General features: G+C 41.3%; 1 protein-coding gene across 2 annotated transcripts in view; it reads right to left on the minus strand.

The window, feature by feature from the left end:
• Positions 1 to 15,623, minus strand: part of LOC306747233 (A-type potassium channel modulatory protein KCNIP2-like) — a gene marked incomplete at its 5' end in the record, with an annotated part of 86,036 nt that overhangs the window by 36,313 nt on the left and 34,100 nt on the right. The window contains one exon of one of the 2 annotated variants that reach the window (XM_079230270.1): positions 9,324 to 9,411. The exons of the other annotated variant lie outside the window; for it this stretch is intronic. Coding sequence (XP_079086396.1) covers positions 9,324 to 9,411 — 88 coding nt within the window. Of the gene's footprint in view, positions 1 to 9,323; positions 9,412 to 15,623 lie in introns of those variants that run through there. 2 annotated transcript variants of the gene reach the window in all.

The raw sequence follows: 15,623 nt of genomic DNA on the forward strand, positions 1-15,623 counted from the left end.
CACCTGCCAAGAGAACTTGTCAACGGAGGATGGAAAATACACTTCCATTGAGTTAGTTAGGCTGTAATGACTGAGGGGCTGGCTGGAAAGAGCTGATTAGAAAATTAATTATTTATCAAAATACTACTAAAAATTTCCCCTGAAAACTGAAAAATTGAGAGCAAGTCATTAAGGTGAAAATTGAATGTTCTGAATTTCAAATCGGAGCTACGTCTTTATGTGTGTGTGTGTGTGTGTGTGTGTGTGTGTGTGTGTGTGTGTGTGTGTGTGTGTGTGTGTGTGTTCATCAATAATAAGGAAAGATCAATAACTTAACACGGCCAGTCCGCCTGTCAGTCATTAAGCACAGACAGCAACATTGCTAGTAATCTCTTCTTTCTTTATTGAACACAAATCATACTTTTCTCTCTATCCATTTGACTAGTGTCAAAATGGTCAAACTAATAAATGGTACTGTTTTCATTCAGTTTAAAATTAGTTAATCCTCCCTTTAACTAACAGTCTTGCATAACTACAGGCCCAGTTTTACAAACAAATGTAGCTTATCATGTCCATCAGCTCAGTGGACATACATGGATTAATTTGACATGACTGCTTCTCTTAGCTCTAAAAGATTAATCACTGGCTGCTGACACTGAGCCATCAGAAATGTCAGGGTCGGTTAGAAGCAAGGTAACATCAAAGTAACCACATCTTCAATATAGGACATTCTCTGTATAGTTAAAAGATCAAATTCAATTGTAAAGAGGATACATGCATGGCTGCATGTACCATGTGATACATGCAGCCATGGATGTTGGGGCTACCTGGATACATCGGATCAGTACGCTCTGTGCAACAATGGTATTCCTTCTATCTGAGTGCAGAGAGAAGTGAAAGGGGTGAGGGTGTTAGACCTTGAGAAAGACCTGGAGGAAGTGACCGCAGAACATCTGCAATTGGAGCATTATAATATTTTAAGCCATATTTACATTCAATATTAACTAATTTTTTTTAATTTTACTTTTATCATACAGACTTAGGACAACTTGTAATATGTAAATGTCCTTCTGTGCCTGATATGCATTATACTATATCATTTGTTAAATTAGTTGGCGTTTCCACCTGTTAACTACAAAAACTCTATACCCAGCAAAATACATTTAAATAAATTGTTCTGTTCATTTAATGGAAACTTTTTAGAGAGAATTAAAAGGCTAAACGGAACAGACAATGAGTGCCTTGTGTGAGAATCTGTGTTTCAGCACCATGGACAGAGATACAGAGAAAGCGAGAGATTAAACATCATTTGTCCAGTTTCTTACGAATTGTTTTCCACACAACAAAAAATGAATACATGCAACAACACTGTGAAAAACAGAGAACGATGTTCATGCACACAAATTTACTCTTGGCATAAACTGCAAACTGCAAACAGCTAACCGATGCAAGCGTCATGGTGTGTATAGCAGATGCTACTTTGCAACACCTGTCCTCAGAAGGGATTTTATAAAACTAGAGATTATTTGGATTTAGGACAGAGATAACGCAGTAAGAGATTTACTACACCGTGTAAAACATTTTCCTGAAGCCGTGCTGTTACTGAAACAGTAACAAAAAAGTATATGATCAACATATTCAGGATACTGTATGCTAAAAATGCATTTAAACATTCTTTGAACACATTCATTTGGGAATGCATTAATGGTGCTACAGTAAAACACAGTTGAAAAGGATAAGATATTAAGTATTTAAGAGAATAGTGTTTGGATGCAACAGAATTATGAGACCGCCACCCCTCCATACTCTTCCTTCTTTGTTGAAATATGTTCTGCCCCCATCAATCCTAATAAACCATCAATACGGCTTTTCAACACCCTTCAGAAACCTATGAGTTAGTTCATGTTTCTAATCTGTGGTTATATAGCCAACCAACAAAGCTTGTACAAAGCTTATTGTCAAGCCCGGGAGAACAGGGGCAAAAAAGGGGCAACGGGGGATGGACCCAAATGCAGATATATGCAGGAAACAGTAGGATAATAAACAATGATTTATAAAGAAATGCCCAAAACAAGTGAGTAAAAAAGTAGTAACTAAAAATCCAAGAATGGGCAGAATGGGCAAAACGACAGGAAACAGGATCAGACTTGGGCACGAGGGATGCGAACATAGCAGACAGCAGGGAACATACCGACAGGAGCAGGGATACAAACAGATGAACCAACACTGGTGCAGGAGAAAAACAATGTTTAAATGCACTAGGGAGGTGCAGGTGATTAGACATCGGAGGATTCAATTAGGGGAGCGGCAGACAATCACAAGGGCAAGACGTGCAGGTGATTAAACACAGGAGGATTCAATTATGATTCAATTAGGGGCGGGGCCTACAATCACAAGGACAGGAAGTGAAGTGAACAGAGGACATAATTCTAAAAAAAACAGGAAACAAACTAAACAAAAACTCAAGAATGTGACACTTATTCACACATGAGAAAGCATTGTGGTCTAATTCTGGGAAAATATACTAATCATAGAAGAAGTTCCAGTGAGAAAATGACAATCAAAAATATAAAACCTTATCCTTCAGTTCCTCCGATAAACATTGCCTCACATTTTTCTCTTCCTTTCTCTCCAACAACCCCTTTCACACCTTTGCCTCCTTTAACCCCCACACTCTCTGCTGCTAATATGAGTTTATTTTTAGCACATCTGAGGTGTGTGTGTTTCACATCTATAGTAAGGGGGAAGATGAGAGAGGGATGGAGGTGAAGGGAGCAGAAATTGAAGGGGGGGATACGAAGCAGACTTGAGAGATGCTACTATACAGGAAGTGTGGAGCAGAAGGGTGTCGGGCTATGAAAGGGACAAGGCTTCCACCTGACAGCCCTGCTGGCACAGCAAACTGACCTACAAGCAGCTGAAGATCAGCAGGCCAACCTGAAAGTGCTCTCCTTCAGCGAGAAGAGGTATGACGGGAACAGTCTGGTGTACTGTACCATTCAATTAGACAGCTCACACCGGCCTTAGCTTTGGGCAAGAACTGAAAGCTAATCACATCATTTCTAGCTTCTTGTCTCTCCCCCAGTATCTTTTAAGAGGAAGTCTGAGAGCTGGTCAGAGGTGAGAAGCCTGCAACCAGCTTTAAATCATGTTAAAAGTGGATATAAATAGCAGAAAGTGCAGACACCACACTGATATAGACACTAGAGTACCTGACGGCCAGAGCAAGCTAGAGTACTGACTTGATCCGCTTAACGGAGCGAAATGTGAACAGCATGGAGCAGATTAGGGCTAAAACAGTGGGATAAAATGCCAGAAAAAAACAAAGGATAAGAAAGCAAGCAACAGATACACAGAGGGATTATTCAGCATACACAGAGTGCACAAATAACTACAAACCAACTGTCGCTCGTCCTTTATTAACTTGATCTGGATTGCCATTGTGTGTGCATGAAATTGCCACCACGTGCGTAACAGAGATGTAATAAAAATAGATCTTCAAAGAGGAACTTTTTCCTGCAAAGGCGCTGACCTTGAACTTCCACAAGGAGTTTATTTTTAGGCCATCTTTTTTATCTTGACTGTGAATGTACGAGTCAGGAGGTGTCAACAACAGACAAGAATAATCAGTGCAAGCGAGACAATTTAGGTGAGAATCTTCACATGTCTGGCGACAAAACAAGTGTGTTCCAAAAATGGAGTGCTTAGACGTGATATCTTTCTCTCTCTATCTATCCCTTCCCGTCTTCTCACTTTGTCAATTTCTATCATTCCATTTCCTCACGTTAAGATATATTTCATTAAAACGTCAACAGCTGATCAAAAGACAAAACACTTGTCACAGCTTGGCATTGCCGCCAGTAAAATAATAATCTCAAATGAAGCGGAACAAAATCTTTTAAATGAAGACATCTCTCTGTTTCTGCCCCGCAAGTCACAAGGATTCAAAGCTGCTTCCCGCTGTGTTTTCATATTGCCTATTATGCACTAATATGAGACAACATGCAGCTCAGCCTGGCAGAGTGTGTCCTCTTCACCCCACAGTAAAGCACACGAGCCGGGGACTTTAGCTTGGAGTACCGTAAATTATCCTTATGGTAATGAACATCTCCCTTCCCACTGTGAGCGCCATTACCACACACTGTGATATGGCTTACAGTAGTGGGCTGACACTCCATGCCCGCAAATACAGCAACACACACACACACACACACACACACACACACACACACACACACACACACACACACACACACACCACACACACACACACACACACACACACACTCTAACCCCTGGAAGCACCCGTCATTATTTACCATCACAGGCAGCCTTTGTTTTATTCATTTAGTCTAAAATTGGGTTTAATGTCAATTTTCTTAAAAGGAGAGAAAAGTGATGGACGGGTGTGTTATGATATTTGTTTGAGACGAGAGGGAGTGTGATACTGTCAAACTTGATCAACTCTACAGGTGCTGGAAGGGGATAAGTTTAGAGGAAAGATACACATACGAAGTCCAAACAGCATAAGATAGTTTTTTAGAAAGAAATACAAAATACGTAGCAGCACTATCTCCCACACAAATACACATAAAGCTCAAAATATCGAGGCTGTGGCCAAGGCTCGGACCGAACATCTTTTATTCATAGCTGAAAGGGTGATAACAAAATCTCTTTGGTTATAGCAACGATGGAGCTGCAAAGAAATCAAACAGCTTGTGGAAATGTACGTGTGTCTGTAAATCTAAGCCGATGTGTGTGTTCACTGTTGTGGAAGTAGACAAGCCCAAGCAGCAGTGCAAAGTTATAACAGCCTCGAAAAAGAAGACAAACTCCCAGTTTCTTTTTGAAAAATGTAAAATTGCCTAACAAATGACTCTGAAGAGGGAAATGAATGTGACTAATTCTTGCTCATATGTGTTCATAAGTATGAAGGTGTCGTGTTGGGAGGTGCATTTTGTAAAAATAATGAGTCACAGGAAGTTAGTCACCTGCAGAGAATGAATAAGCAGCAATGACCAGTGTGTATTGCTGCTCATTACACAGTTACCAAAGACATTAATCTTCAGATAGATAATATTGATTTAAGACTACTCATTACAAGCTAAAGCCATTTACAAGTCAAAGCGGCATGTTTGTTTACAGCCAAAAGTTGTAAGGGCACAAGGTGACGCTCGTTTATTTGATTAGAAAAAAAACATAACCGCTCTTTGTCAGTGTGAAATTATGTTATTGAGCAAAAACAGAACCAGAATGCATTCAGGGTCCATGCTAAAGTATGCAGGGCTGTAAACATGCAGACAACAAGGTCAAACTGGGATGATCGGTATTGTGATTACTGATGCATCATTGTTAAGGCAAAGGAAAGGGACAAACAATTGCTTTTTGACTCGTCAAACACAGGTGTAACCACATTGAGGCGTGTCAGCAACAGAATCAAAGGCCTTTTTCAATGATGAAACACAAATTGTGTTTCTTCACCATGAGGGGAGTATGTGGTATCAGTACAAAATAAATAATAGTTAAAGAGCACAACATGGACATGTGACATTATATAAATTGGACAAAGATAGTATGTAAAAGTATCAGAAAATTCACATATCTTCAGTGTTTGTCATGGTTAGCCATTAGTTATAGCATCAGACACATCCATGGTACCCCTACACTTTTTTTGTTTTTTGTTTTGCTATGCTGCATTATCAAAGCCTGATTGGGCCTCTTCTCAGGACTGTACAGGCATGTACAGTTCCGTTTTTGATCGACATCTCTGTCTTACTCTTCAGTGTTGTTCAACTTGTCACAGTGGCCCAACTTACATCTTTAACCTTAATTATTACATATTGCCACGTCTTGTAATTCCCAGCATTGCTACACCAAAATTTCACCTGGGCAGAGGTCTAGGCAGCCCCCAAAATTGAAAACACCTGTGAAAGTGAGCACAGCCTTTAAGCGTAGACACAAGATCCCAAATACAACCTCTTTAATTTCATGCCAAACCACAGGTGATATTACAAGTTTTTTTCTTCTTCAGTTACAGATGCAATGTGTAGAATCTGGCTGCATCTGGCGGTGAGGTTGCAAATTGCTACCAACTGAAACTCCCTCTTTCCAGACTATCACTAAAAACAGAAACATGGCCGCCGTGGAGAGGGTACAGAAGGAAGAAGGATTTCTCAGAGATTCTACATAGCACCACAACATCTACAGAACACGTGTGTATCATGCAACAGAGTGTAGTAAAGTAGAAAAGGAAGACAGTTTGTATTCAGTTAAGTGGTATACTTTTTGTGCGTATGTGGGCTGACAAACAAATTGAACGGTATTTAATACATCCTAATTGCACTAAACAAAGAAAGTCCCACTATTAGGCAAATCGACACAAACAAAGCTCTAGGGTAAAGGACACACACACACACACACACACACACACACACACACACACATTAGCATGGCTTGTTTCCCCTACAGAGGCTAATGAAACAAACTAATTACTGGGCAAAGTAGGGGCAAGAAAGAGGGTGCCTACAAATGACATCAGTAATGTGCACACACGCAAACACCAACCAGCCATAACCAGACACAATCAGACTCCTAGCATCATGCAGGTCTGCGTGGGATAGGCACGTCATACTTATAATTATACTAATTAAACAACATATCCAGAAACATTGTGTGGCATCAAGGCTCAGTCGGGGTATAAAATCAAGAATAATCTGGTAGAATCTTTCAAACGTGGTCTGCTGACTTTATCCATGATGTGGAATAAAACACCAGATAACCCGGGACTTTTTTGATTTTGTGTGTCCTTTTCTGCATAGTTTAAGTCACCGCTAGGGTCACACACAGTTTTAATGTCAGAGTCCATGCCCGACTTAGATCGCACGTCCCTAATCAGTGCCAAAAATGCCACAATACTCAAATACCAAACTCTGAATGGCCTTGATGAAAATCCCTATGTAGCACAGCCATTACGCAGTTCTGCCCTCGCTGGCTCCATCACACTGAAGCAGACATCGCTCTCCTTCTCTCTCTCTCTCCTATTGGAACAGACACACAGGAGCCAGTAGTCATGGTAACTCCATTCTGGGCAAACTTAAGGATGTGTATGTGCACGCACACACACAGACACACACACACACACACACACACACACACACACACACAAACACACACACACACACACACACACACACACACACACACACACACACACACACACACATTGTTTTTAATAAATACTTCATGGAGGAGAGCCGGTGAAGGGGCTTTGAGACTCTGCTAGCTAGTTAGCTGTGTGCCAATGTTTCTATTTCCTTATCTGACTTTATAGATTTGCAAGTGATGCATAAAGCACCCAACAAATGTCTGGTACATTGATTATTCAATAATTTCAACTCTTTCATACATTGTATGGACATAAATGAGCAGATAAGCACAATCAAATTAAATGTCACTCATTACAGTGTACTGTAACTAATTTCTTTGTTTTGAGTAGTTTCAGATGCGTATGCCACAGATCAATAAGCTATCAGGCTTTGACTACATCCTAAAATTGGATTTGTTGACACACAAAAAATAGAATATCAGTCTTATCCATTTATTAGACACAATTAATCATGCATTATTGCATTATCTAATTAATATACTGCCATATAAAAAATCAAAATAAACATCAGTGATTCACTGTTTAATCCAAGGTTTGATTGTTAGAGTTTGAATGGCTTTAATACTAAGGTTGACCGTCTTAATGTGGTAAATGGTCACACATTTGCATCCCAAAAACAAGATATGAAATATCACCTGACGCATTATTCAAACAACCAAAGAAATCTTGATCAACACCCATATTGGTAATTGATTAATTTCCATGTGAAGTGATTGGTCATGTTATTGTTTTGGTCAAAATACAATGTTTATTATAACTTGTGTGTATGTGGGCCTTATAAGATCACGTCCAATTGCTAACATAAAGCTCTGCAGAAGCCTGAGGAGATAACGAGGAGAGGAGCCGAGGTGGAGATGAGCGGCACGAATGTCTAATTAGCATTCACACACCGCTCTATTGACAAGGTCATCTACACACCGCTTTATCTCCATCTTTTAAGATCAACTGCTGGGATTCAATATAATGGTGTGTCTTCCCCAAGGCAATGTGAGCTGCTGTTCAATTTCATTCACAAGAAAAAGAGAGGAAAATAGGTGTAAAGCTTAGCGGCAGGCTGTTAAAAGGCACATTATTAAGAGTGTTTCTGGCAAAGGACACTTTATTCAGCCAGCATGAAGCTCAGTAGGACAAAGAGTGTGACTACATAAAAGAAATAAAACCTTTTAAGTATCAAGAATATATATTGATGTGGTTTATACAACTTTATTCTAATCTCAGCACAAAGATTAGCATTATAAAGTTGTGTGTAAGTGTACAGGGAGCGCTGGAGAGGAGGATGGGTGAGTCGGTGTCATGCTGAGAGCTGGCTGAAGGGCTGGATAAAAGCCTGTGTGTCTTTCTCCCACTGAGAGTTTCTCAATGGAGGTGGAATGCCACTTGCTTCCAGAGGGCAATCTTTTTGACTGCCAGAGAGATAGAGAGAGAGAGAGAGAGAGAGAGAGAGAGAGAGAGAGAGAGAGAGAGAGAGAGCAGGAGGAGAGAAAAGGAGTAGAGAAAAGGAGGAGAGAAAAGGAGCTGTGGGAGGAAGGACGAGGGAGTTTAAGAGACAGATAGAAAGAGGGGAGGAGTGAGTTAATTCAATCAGCTTTCTAATTTTCACTGTGCATACAGATCATTGATTCTGTTCATACTGTATATGAAGGAAAAGTGGAAGAAAAATAACATATGCCCACAAGCATACATACATAGATACTAATATATCCAATGCATATGAACAATACAAACAACAAGCTGTTTGATGTCTCCGTTTGTATGATCTCTGTCTGGAGATGATAGAAAGCACTCAGGCGTACTGTACACACACACACACAGACACACACACACACACACACACACAAAAACACACATACACACACTCGCACATACACACACGTGAATCCTACAAGTTCACTCACGCTCTCTGAACAACAATATGCTTGTTTCTATGCGTCTATGCAAATACAGAGTATACCTCTGTTCTAGCATCATTCAGGTGGAGATCAAAATGAGCCACAGACACAGCAGGACACTGAAGTGATGGATCAACAACAGGACTATCAGCAAAGATCAGAGACAACCTCTTCTAAACACACAGCAAACTTCAGTGAAGACCGTCACCACTTGGCTTCTGTACTCGCGAAAGAAGCGGACCCACCAGCAAAAGGTCTGGGTGTGGAAGTGGAAGTTTTTGGGTGCCTACCTTGGGTGAGCGTTCCCATGAGGAAGTGATAGAAATAGCGAGCCACCTTGGTGAGCTGCCTCTTGCACCTTTTCCTGCACTGGCTCATCTTGGTGCAGCTGTGGTGGAGCTGATGATGGTGATGGTGGTGCTTGTGTCGGCTAGTCTGCCGGGGAAAGCAAGCTCTCAAGGTAGGAGGAGAGGAACAGGGCACTGTGAGAGAGCGTGTGTGTGTATGTGTGTGTGTGTGTGTGTATGTGTGTGTGTGTGTGTGTGTGTACAGTAGGTGTGCCTGCCTCTCTTCTCCTCCTCACACACCCCTTATTTTTCCTCTCTCTGTTGCCCTCCCCACTCTCTCTTTCTCTTCGCTATTCTCTCCACCTGTAGGGTGCTGGCTGTCAATCAGCCAGCTGCGCTCTGCCTCCTCCTCCTCACGTTCTGAGAAGCCTCTCATTGGCTGGGAGCAGAGTGTGGCGGAGAATTACGGAGCGGCGCACATGCAAGAGTGCGTGTGTTTGTGTATGTGTGTGAGAAGTATACTATAAGAAGGCTGTCTTAAGTGGCAGGTGGTGTTTTTTCTCGATCTGCACACATCTTGTTGATTTTTTTTCCCCACCCATGGCTCTGAGCATATGAGTGTGTGTGTGTCTGTGTGTGTTTGAGCCAACAGGAGGTTGAATAAATTGACAGAGGAAACTAAGCAAATCCATCAATTAGCATCACATACCATCCTTCTCTGTCGGTCTGTTTCTCTCTCGCTCGCTCATTAATGGTATTCATAACAGCGAGGAAAAGGACGAAGAGTATGTGGAGTGTCGGAGCAAAAAGGAAAAGTGAAGGTATATGAAGAGACAGATAGGAAGCTGGAGATGGGGCAAAAAGGGGGAATGCATAATTCATATATTTCCCTCCATTCTCCAATGTGGTCAAATTTAAAAAGAGAGAAAAAGCCAGACAGGTGAGGGAGGTTGTTGGACAAATACCAACCTTCACCAGCCGCTGATGAACACATTATTATCTGCCAGTAGATCGGGAGGAGAGGAGTGAAGAGGGGATGAAGGAGGAGGAGCTTTTAAACCCTGTGGCATTGAGAAAGAAAGGTCTTTATGTAAAGTATCATCATTCTGCTTCCACTTACTGAATGTGAACACTTACAGAGTCACTAAATAAGGAAACACACTTTCCTTGTTTTCCCTGTTTACTAGTTGTATTGTTTCTCTGACATTACCCTACTAAACTGCAGCCACTCCACCTGTATCCTCTCTCCTTTTCCCTGATGCCGAATTACCGTTGCCACAGCAACCTACGACTACATGGATTGTTCTGGTCGTGGCACACGCACACACCGACATACACATACACACCTGTCTGCTCCTTATATTAGTTCAGGGAGAAAATCAATCAAACGTCAGGCAGATGGTTCCTCTAAACGTTACTGCTCTCTTTCTACAGACTCTGTGCCCTCATTCTCATTTAGCAGTCAAAGAAAAGGGTCAAAGTACAAGTGCGAGGTGGACATTGAGCTGTTCTAGACTCAAGCAGCGATGCAACACTGTCAGACAGAGAGCCCCGACACAGCCAGGTAACACGGCAGGAGTCTGAGCATGTTGGACAGACTGCAACGTTTTTCTGTGTTGGTATTAAAGATCAAGAATCACTTTCTAATTATTAACAGTGACTCCTGGCTTCTTGGTTCAGGGACCTCTAATGATTCAGATCAAGATGAACTCCCCTACTTGTGTGGATGCTCGTTTAGAACAAGCACATCAGTGGTGTTATCGGCTGCAACTAGCAGCTGTTTTGAGAGAAAGAAAAGAAAAGAATATCAAGCATCTAAAAGGGAGACAAAGTTGGTAACTAGTTGATGAACATAGAGGAGAACGTGAAACTCACTGCAGCACAGATTTACAGATACATTTGTGTTGACATTGGTGGGCAACTCAAGCAGACAGCAGTCCGCTGAACTTGTATTCTGCCTGCAGGTCCTATCTTCATCAACCTGCCAGTACACTGCAAGCCTGACTCTGACGACACGTTATAAAATATTAGGTAATCCATACTGCATTGCTCAACTCCAGAAGCAGATATATTAGAAAACTTTCTCATAAAACTTTCTCATAAAAGTGAGCAAGATAATCTTAAGAACATTTATAGCAGGATTATAGGCAATCAATGAATATTCATCTGTTAACTAGCTAACCCTTATAGATTGTTTTCACCACACCAGCCTATTTGCTAACTGTCATTCCCCTCACCTGGTTATCCACGCCCATCTCACCTGCAGCACATCCCGTCATACCTCATCAGTCCTACACTATTTAAGCCCTCCACTTGCAGTTGTTCCCAGCCAGATTGTCTTGTGTGTTACTGTTGAACGCTCCAGCGTTATTCCTGATTCCCTTAACTGCCTGTTCTCGACTACGGATTCTCTGCCTGCCGCTTTTGGATTGTTTGCCTTCATGACTGATCTCCCGGTGTTGACCCTGCCTGAACTTGAGTAAACTGAACTGTCTTTGTCTATCTATCTCTGTCGTGCTTTTGGGTTCCTGTGCCTCGGTAGTAACCATTATTCAACTGTGAATCCGTTTGACGGAGTCAGTCTCAATAATTCTGGATTATTTGCCATTTGGACATTTCACATTATGTCGCATCATTTTAAAAGAAGGAACCATTTAAAAAAGTGTTTAAATGTCAGCATGTGTTTCAGTTCCTCCTCACAGCATGAACTTGGCAGTGTGTGACGCAGACTTTGCTTCTGTGTGTTTAAAAATCATCAATGCACTTTTTGTTCACAGTTTATGTAGTTACTGTTCACACACAATCCCTGAAACTAATCATTGTGTCTGATCAGCTCAAAATGTTGGTAATTTTTTAGTTTACAGGTGATTAAAAAGAAAAAATGTCACCTTGTTTTATTTTCACAAATTAAAATGAGTTTGTGCATTTTCTATATTAATAACATGTTAGGAAAAGAATAGACAAAAAAATTACAAAAACATCTGTCACTTACTGTAAAATGTTCTGAATGCCTGTTTGGTGAGTTGTTAAAAAGGACTGTTCTTGTGGATATGCTAAAAAGGGCCTCTTGAACACACTATGTATTTGATATTTTGGGATATTTGTTAATTTTACAGCAAAAAGATCTGAAAAATAAGCAAGAAACTCGTGCATGTCATTTTTTTCCAGTATTTGGATCATACATGTTATATATTTTGACATCTCTCCGAATATTAGCTATCATTCAGGGACTAACCTAACCCGACCTGTCACATGGTTTGTTCCAGCTCCAGTTCTGATGAGCATGATGCTAATGTAGCATCTACTTTAAGGAACTGTTGTTTAAAACACGTAAGCCACGGTGTAGTTGCCACTAGCTCCTCAAAGGACGCTGATTGGTCTGTGCACTAAGACACAAACGCAATACTTGAAACCTGACAAGATGGATTGAAGTGATTCTTGCGTAATCTCCTGACATTACGAGCATCCAGCTGCTGTGGAAGGTAAGGACCACACTAGTCGCCAGCAAATGTAGGTATTATCTGCAAACATAATGCCACTGGGGGGCTCCATAGACAGGTTACTTCATTGTTCAGCTTGCTGTAGCACCGCTTTGCAGTGTCTAGCCAATAACAAGTTAAACTTCTGCTTCTTTGCCTTTGCTGGAATATGTACTGGTCACCCCTACCAATATTATATACATATATAATATACAGTATATTGGTCATGACCCAAAGCACGAGGGTGACACCTACTGGACCAATTGTGTCCTAAATACACTTGATTTCAGAAACGGCTCCTACACGAGATATGTTGACTATTCTGAACCAAACATATGTTTCATGACATTTTCATATTATTCTTGTATCACGCTTGCAGTGACGCACAATGCCAAATGGTTAACATTGCAAAACAATTGCAACAGATGATGATGGTTTGTGTAAAAATAACAAAAACATTTAACTACAGCATAAACTCAATGTTTACTTCTGGTTTCAAACGAGACCCAAATAGCGATCTCCTAGGTGAAAGTAATTTGTTTGTTTGATCCATCAACCACCACTCCCATCTGCCCTTTGTAGACTTTCTCACCTTCACTTGTCAAAATACTATGGAACTTTCAAAATGTCTATGAGGTATTAGATGGAGGAGATCAGAAGAAGTTGAGAGGGGTGTGGCTGCTTCAGACTGAGAGATTTGCATGTGTTGTTTAACACATTGTGACATGTCCAGGATTTGTGCCAGAGTAGGTGTATGTGTGCATGTGCGTTTTATCTGTCCATAAGTCTGAGTCACAACCACCAAGATGTCCATGGTGTGAACCTAGCAGAGCCAGGTGCAGGCTGCAGTTCATTAGCTATTACCAAGAAATACAACACAAACAAAGTACACAACACCTCACACAACAGCCCCTTTTAGCACCAATTATCCGCTGACAAACCCTTTTGTATTTAGTGTTAATTGAGACTTCAATCAAATGCCAGCAGCTTTGCACTGTATTCATTCAAGGACTAAAAATAGTGTTGGTCTTAAAATGTCAGGGCTCAAAAAACAGAAAAATTGACAGACGGTGAGGAAGGAAGGAGGAGCATGCTGGCAGACAGGCAGAGAGGTCAAACAGACAAGAAAGATGAGTTCAGTAGCAGGCAAACTTGGTGCACCATAGGCCCGACTCTGAAGCTCCAGATCTGCAGGCTGTCTGAGCAATTGGATCCATCATCAAGACCTGCCCTGACCATGAAGTTACTGTCAGAAACATCACCAAGCAGACCTGAAAAACTTTTGTTGGCAGGTCAACGGGAGGATAAATCTATACTGACTGTCTGATTGACCGGAATGACCTGCCTCCCTCTTGTCTTTCCTTGTTTCGAAACTAAGGTTTGTACTAAATGAGAGTCAGATGCAGAGACGAGCTGGAATCACAATAGCAGTGATACCAAATTGTGCCATAAAACTCTATCTCAACTACACATCTGTATCATGACTGCATCTTGCATGGTTGGAACACTATCATGATCAAAACAATCTGTCCACATTTGATAAAGTACCAAATTTCCTAATTTACATTTCTGGAGACAATAGTTGTCTCCAGGAACACATTTTACCACGATGAGACACAAACATACACTGACTCACAAGGTGAAAACAATAACAGTGTTACGGCTGGAAAATATTATGAAATATTATGCAAGTTTGTGTGTCGCAAGGGACAAGGACAACATAATGATTTTCTACAGATCTGGAATCGGGGCAGCAGTCTGTGCAGGCTGCTATATGAGCACAAAGGCACACAGTAATGTCGGAGGGCAGATGTGACACTGAAGCTCCACTCAAGTATCTGGCAAAGACACATACTTTAACACTATTTATGTTGCAGGCAAAGGCACCAGCTGGTGAAACCCACTCAACATTCTATTCACTGGGAACATGTGACTGTTGAGGGAAGGAGAGGAGAAAGAGAGGGAGGAGCGAGAAAGAGGCGCAGGTGGAAGCACTCGGCTTCAGGGACTTAAATAAAAAGTTATCACAGAGCTGAGACAGAAATGATTGTTGCTTTAACCTTTCCCTATCCACTCCCTCTTCATTTGCATATTTGTGTAAAGGTTATGCTCTCTTAAGGTCTGTTACAAACGAGCTGGTGTGAATTGGAAGTGGACTATAAAACTATGTGATGGTGCCATAAATAGGATTCTGAGCATTAATATAGTAGCAAACAACTATTTGCTATGAAAATATAAAGTGGAGTAATCTACCGTGATGAGAAGTCACTTCTTCTTGCTTTGTTTACATTGCCGGCCGGCTGTGCGTGCGTGCGTGCTTTGAGTGCATGTTTGTGCATGTGTGAGTGCCCCACTGGACCCCACTAGTCCGCCACTCGGCACTGCTTTCACAGTGCGGTTACAGCAGAGTCCCAACTAAAGCGGCCACCCTCCAGTTTCCCCCGCAGGTAAACACTGTTAGCTCTGTCAGCACTTAGCTGCGTGCCGCCAGGTCAGTCGTGTCCATGTTGAGAGCCGTTGAGAGGCAATACAAATGCTCCCGATTTCCTAAACAGCACCTTTAATTGATTTGTGTCCATATGAATGCATCATCAATTAAAAATGAACATGGCACACAGATTGTTTCAGGGATGTTAGACATTTACAGTTAAACAGAACATAATGTAAGGTAACTGAACAGCTAAATGAGCAAAGCAAGTATCCGTATCAGTGGTAATGGACGTTTTCTGCTTATAGAGTATGGCAAGTGTGTCCCACAATTTACCTGATTATTTATACCCTCCCCTTTAATGTGCTGTGAGGGCTCTCCACAGCTGCAAGTATG

This window comes from Taurulus bubalis (assembly GCF_910589615.1).
Source record: "Taurulus bubalis genome assembly, chromosome: 14".
Classification (NCBI taxonomy): domain Eukaryota; kingdom Metazoa; phylum Chordata; class Actinopteri; order Perciformes; family Cottidae; genus Taurulus; species Taurulus bubalis.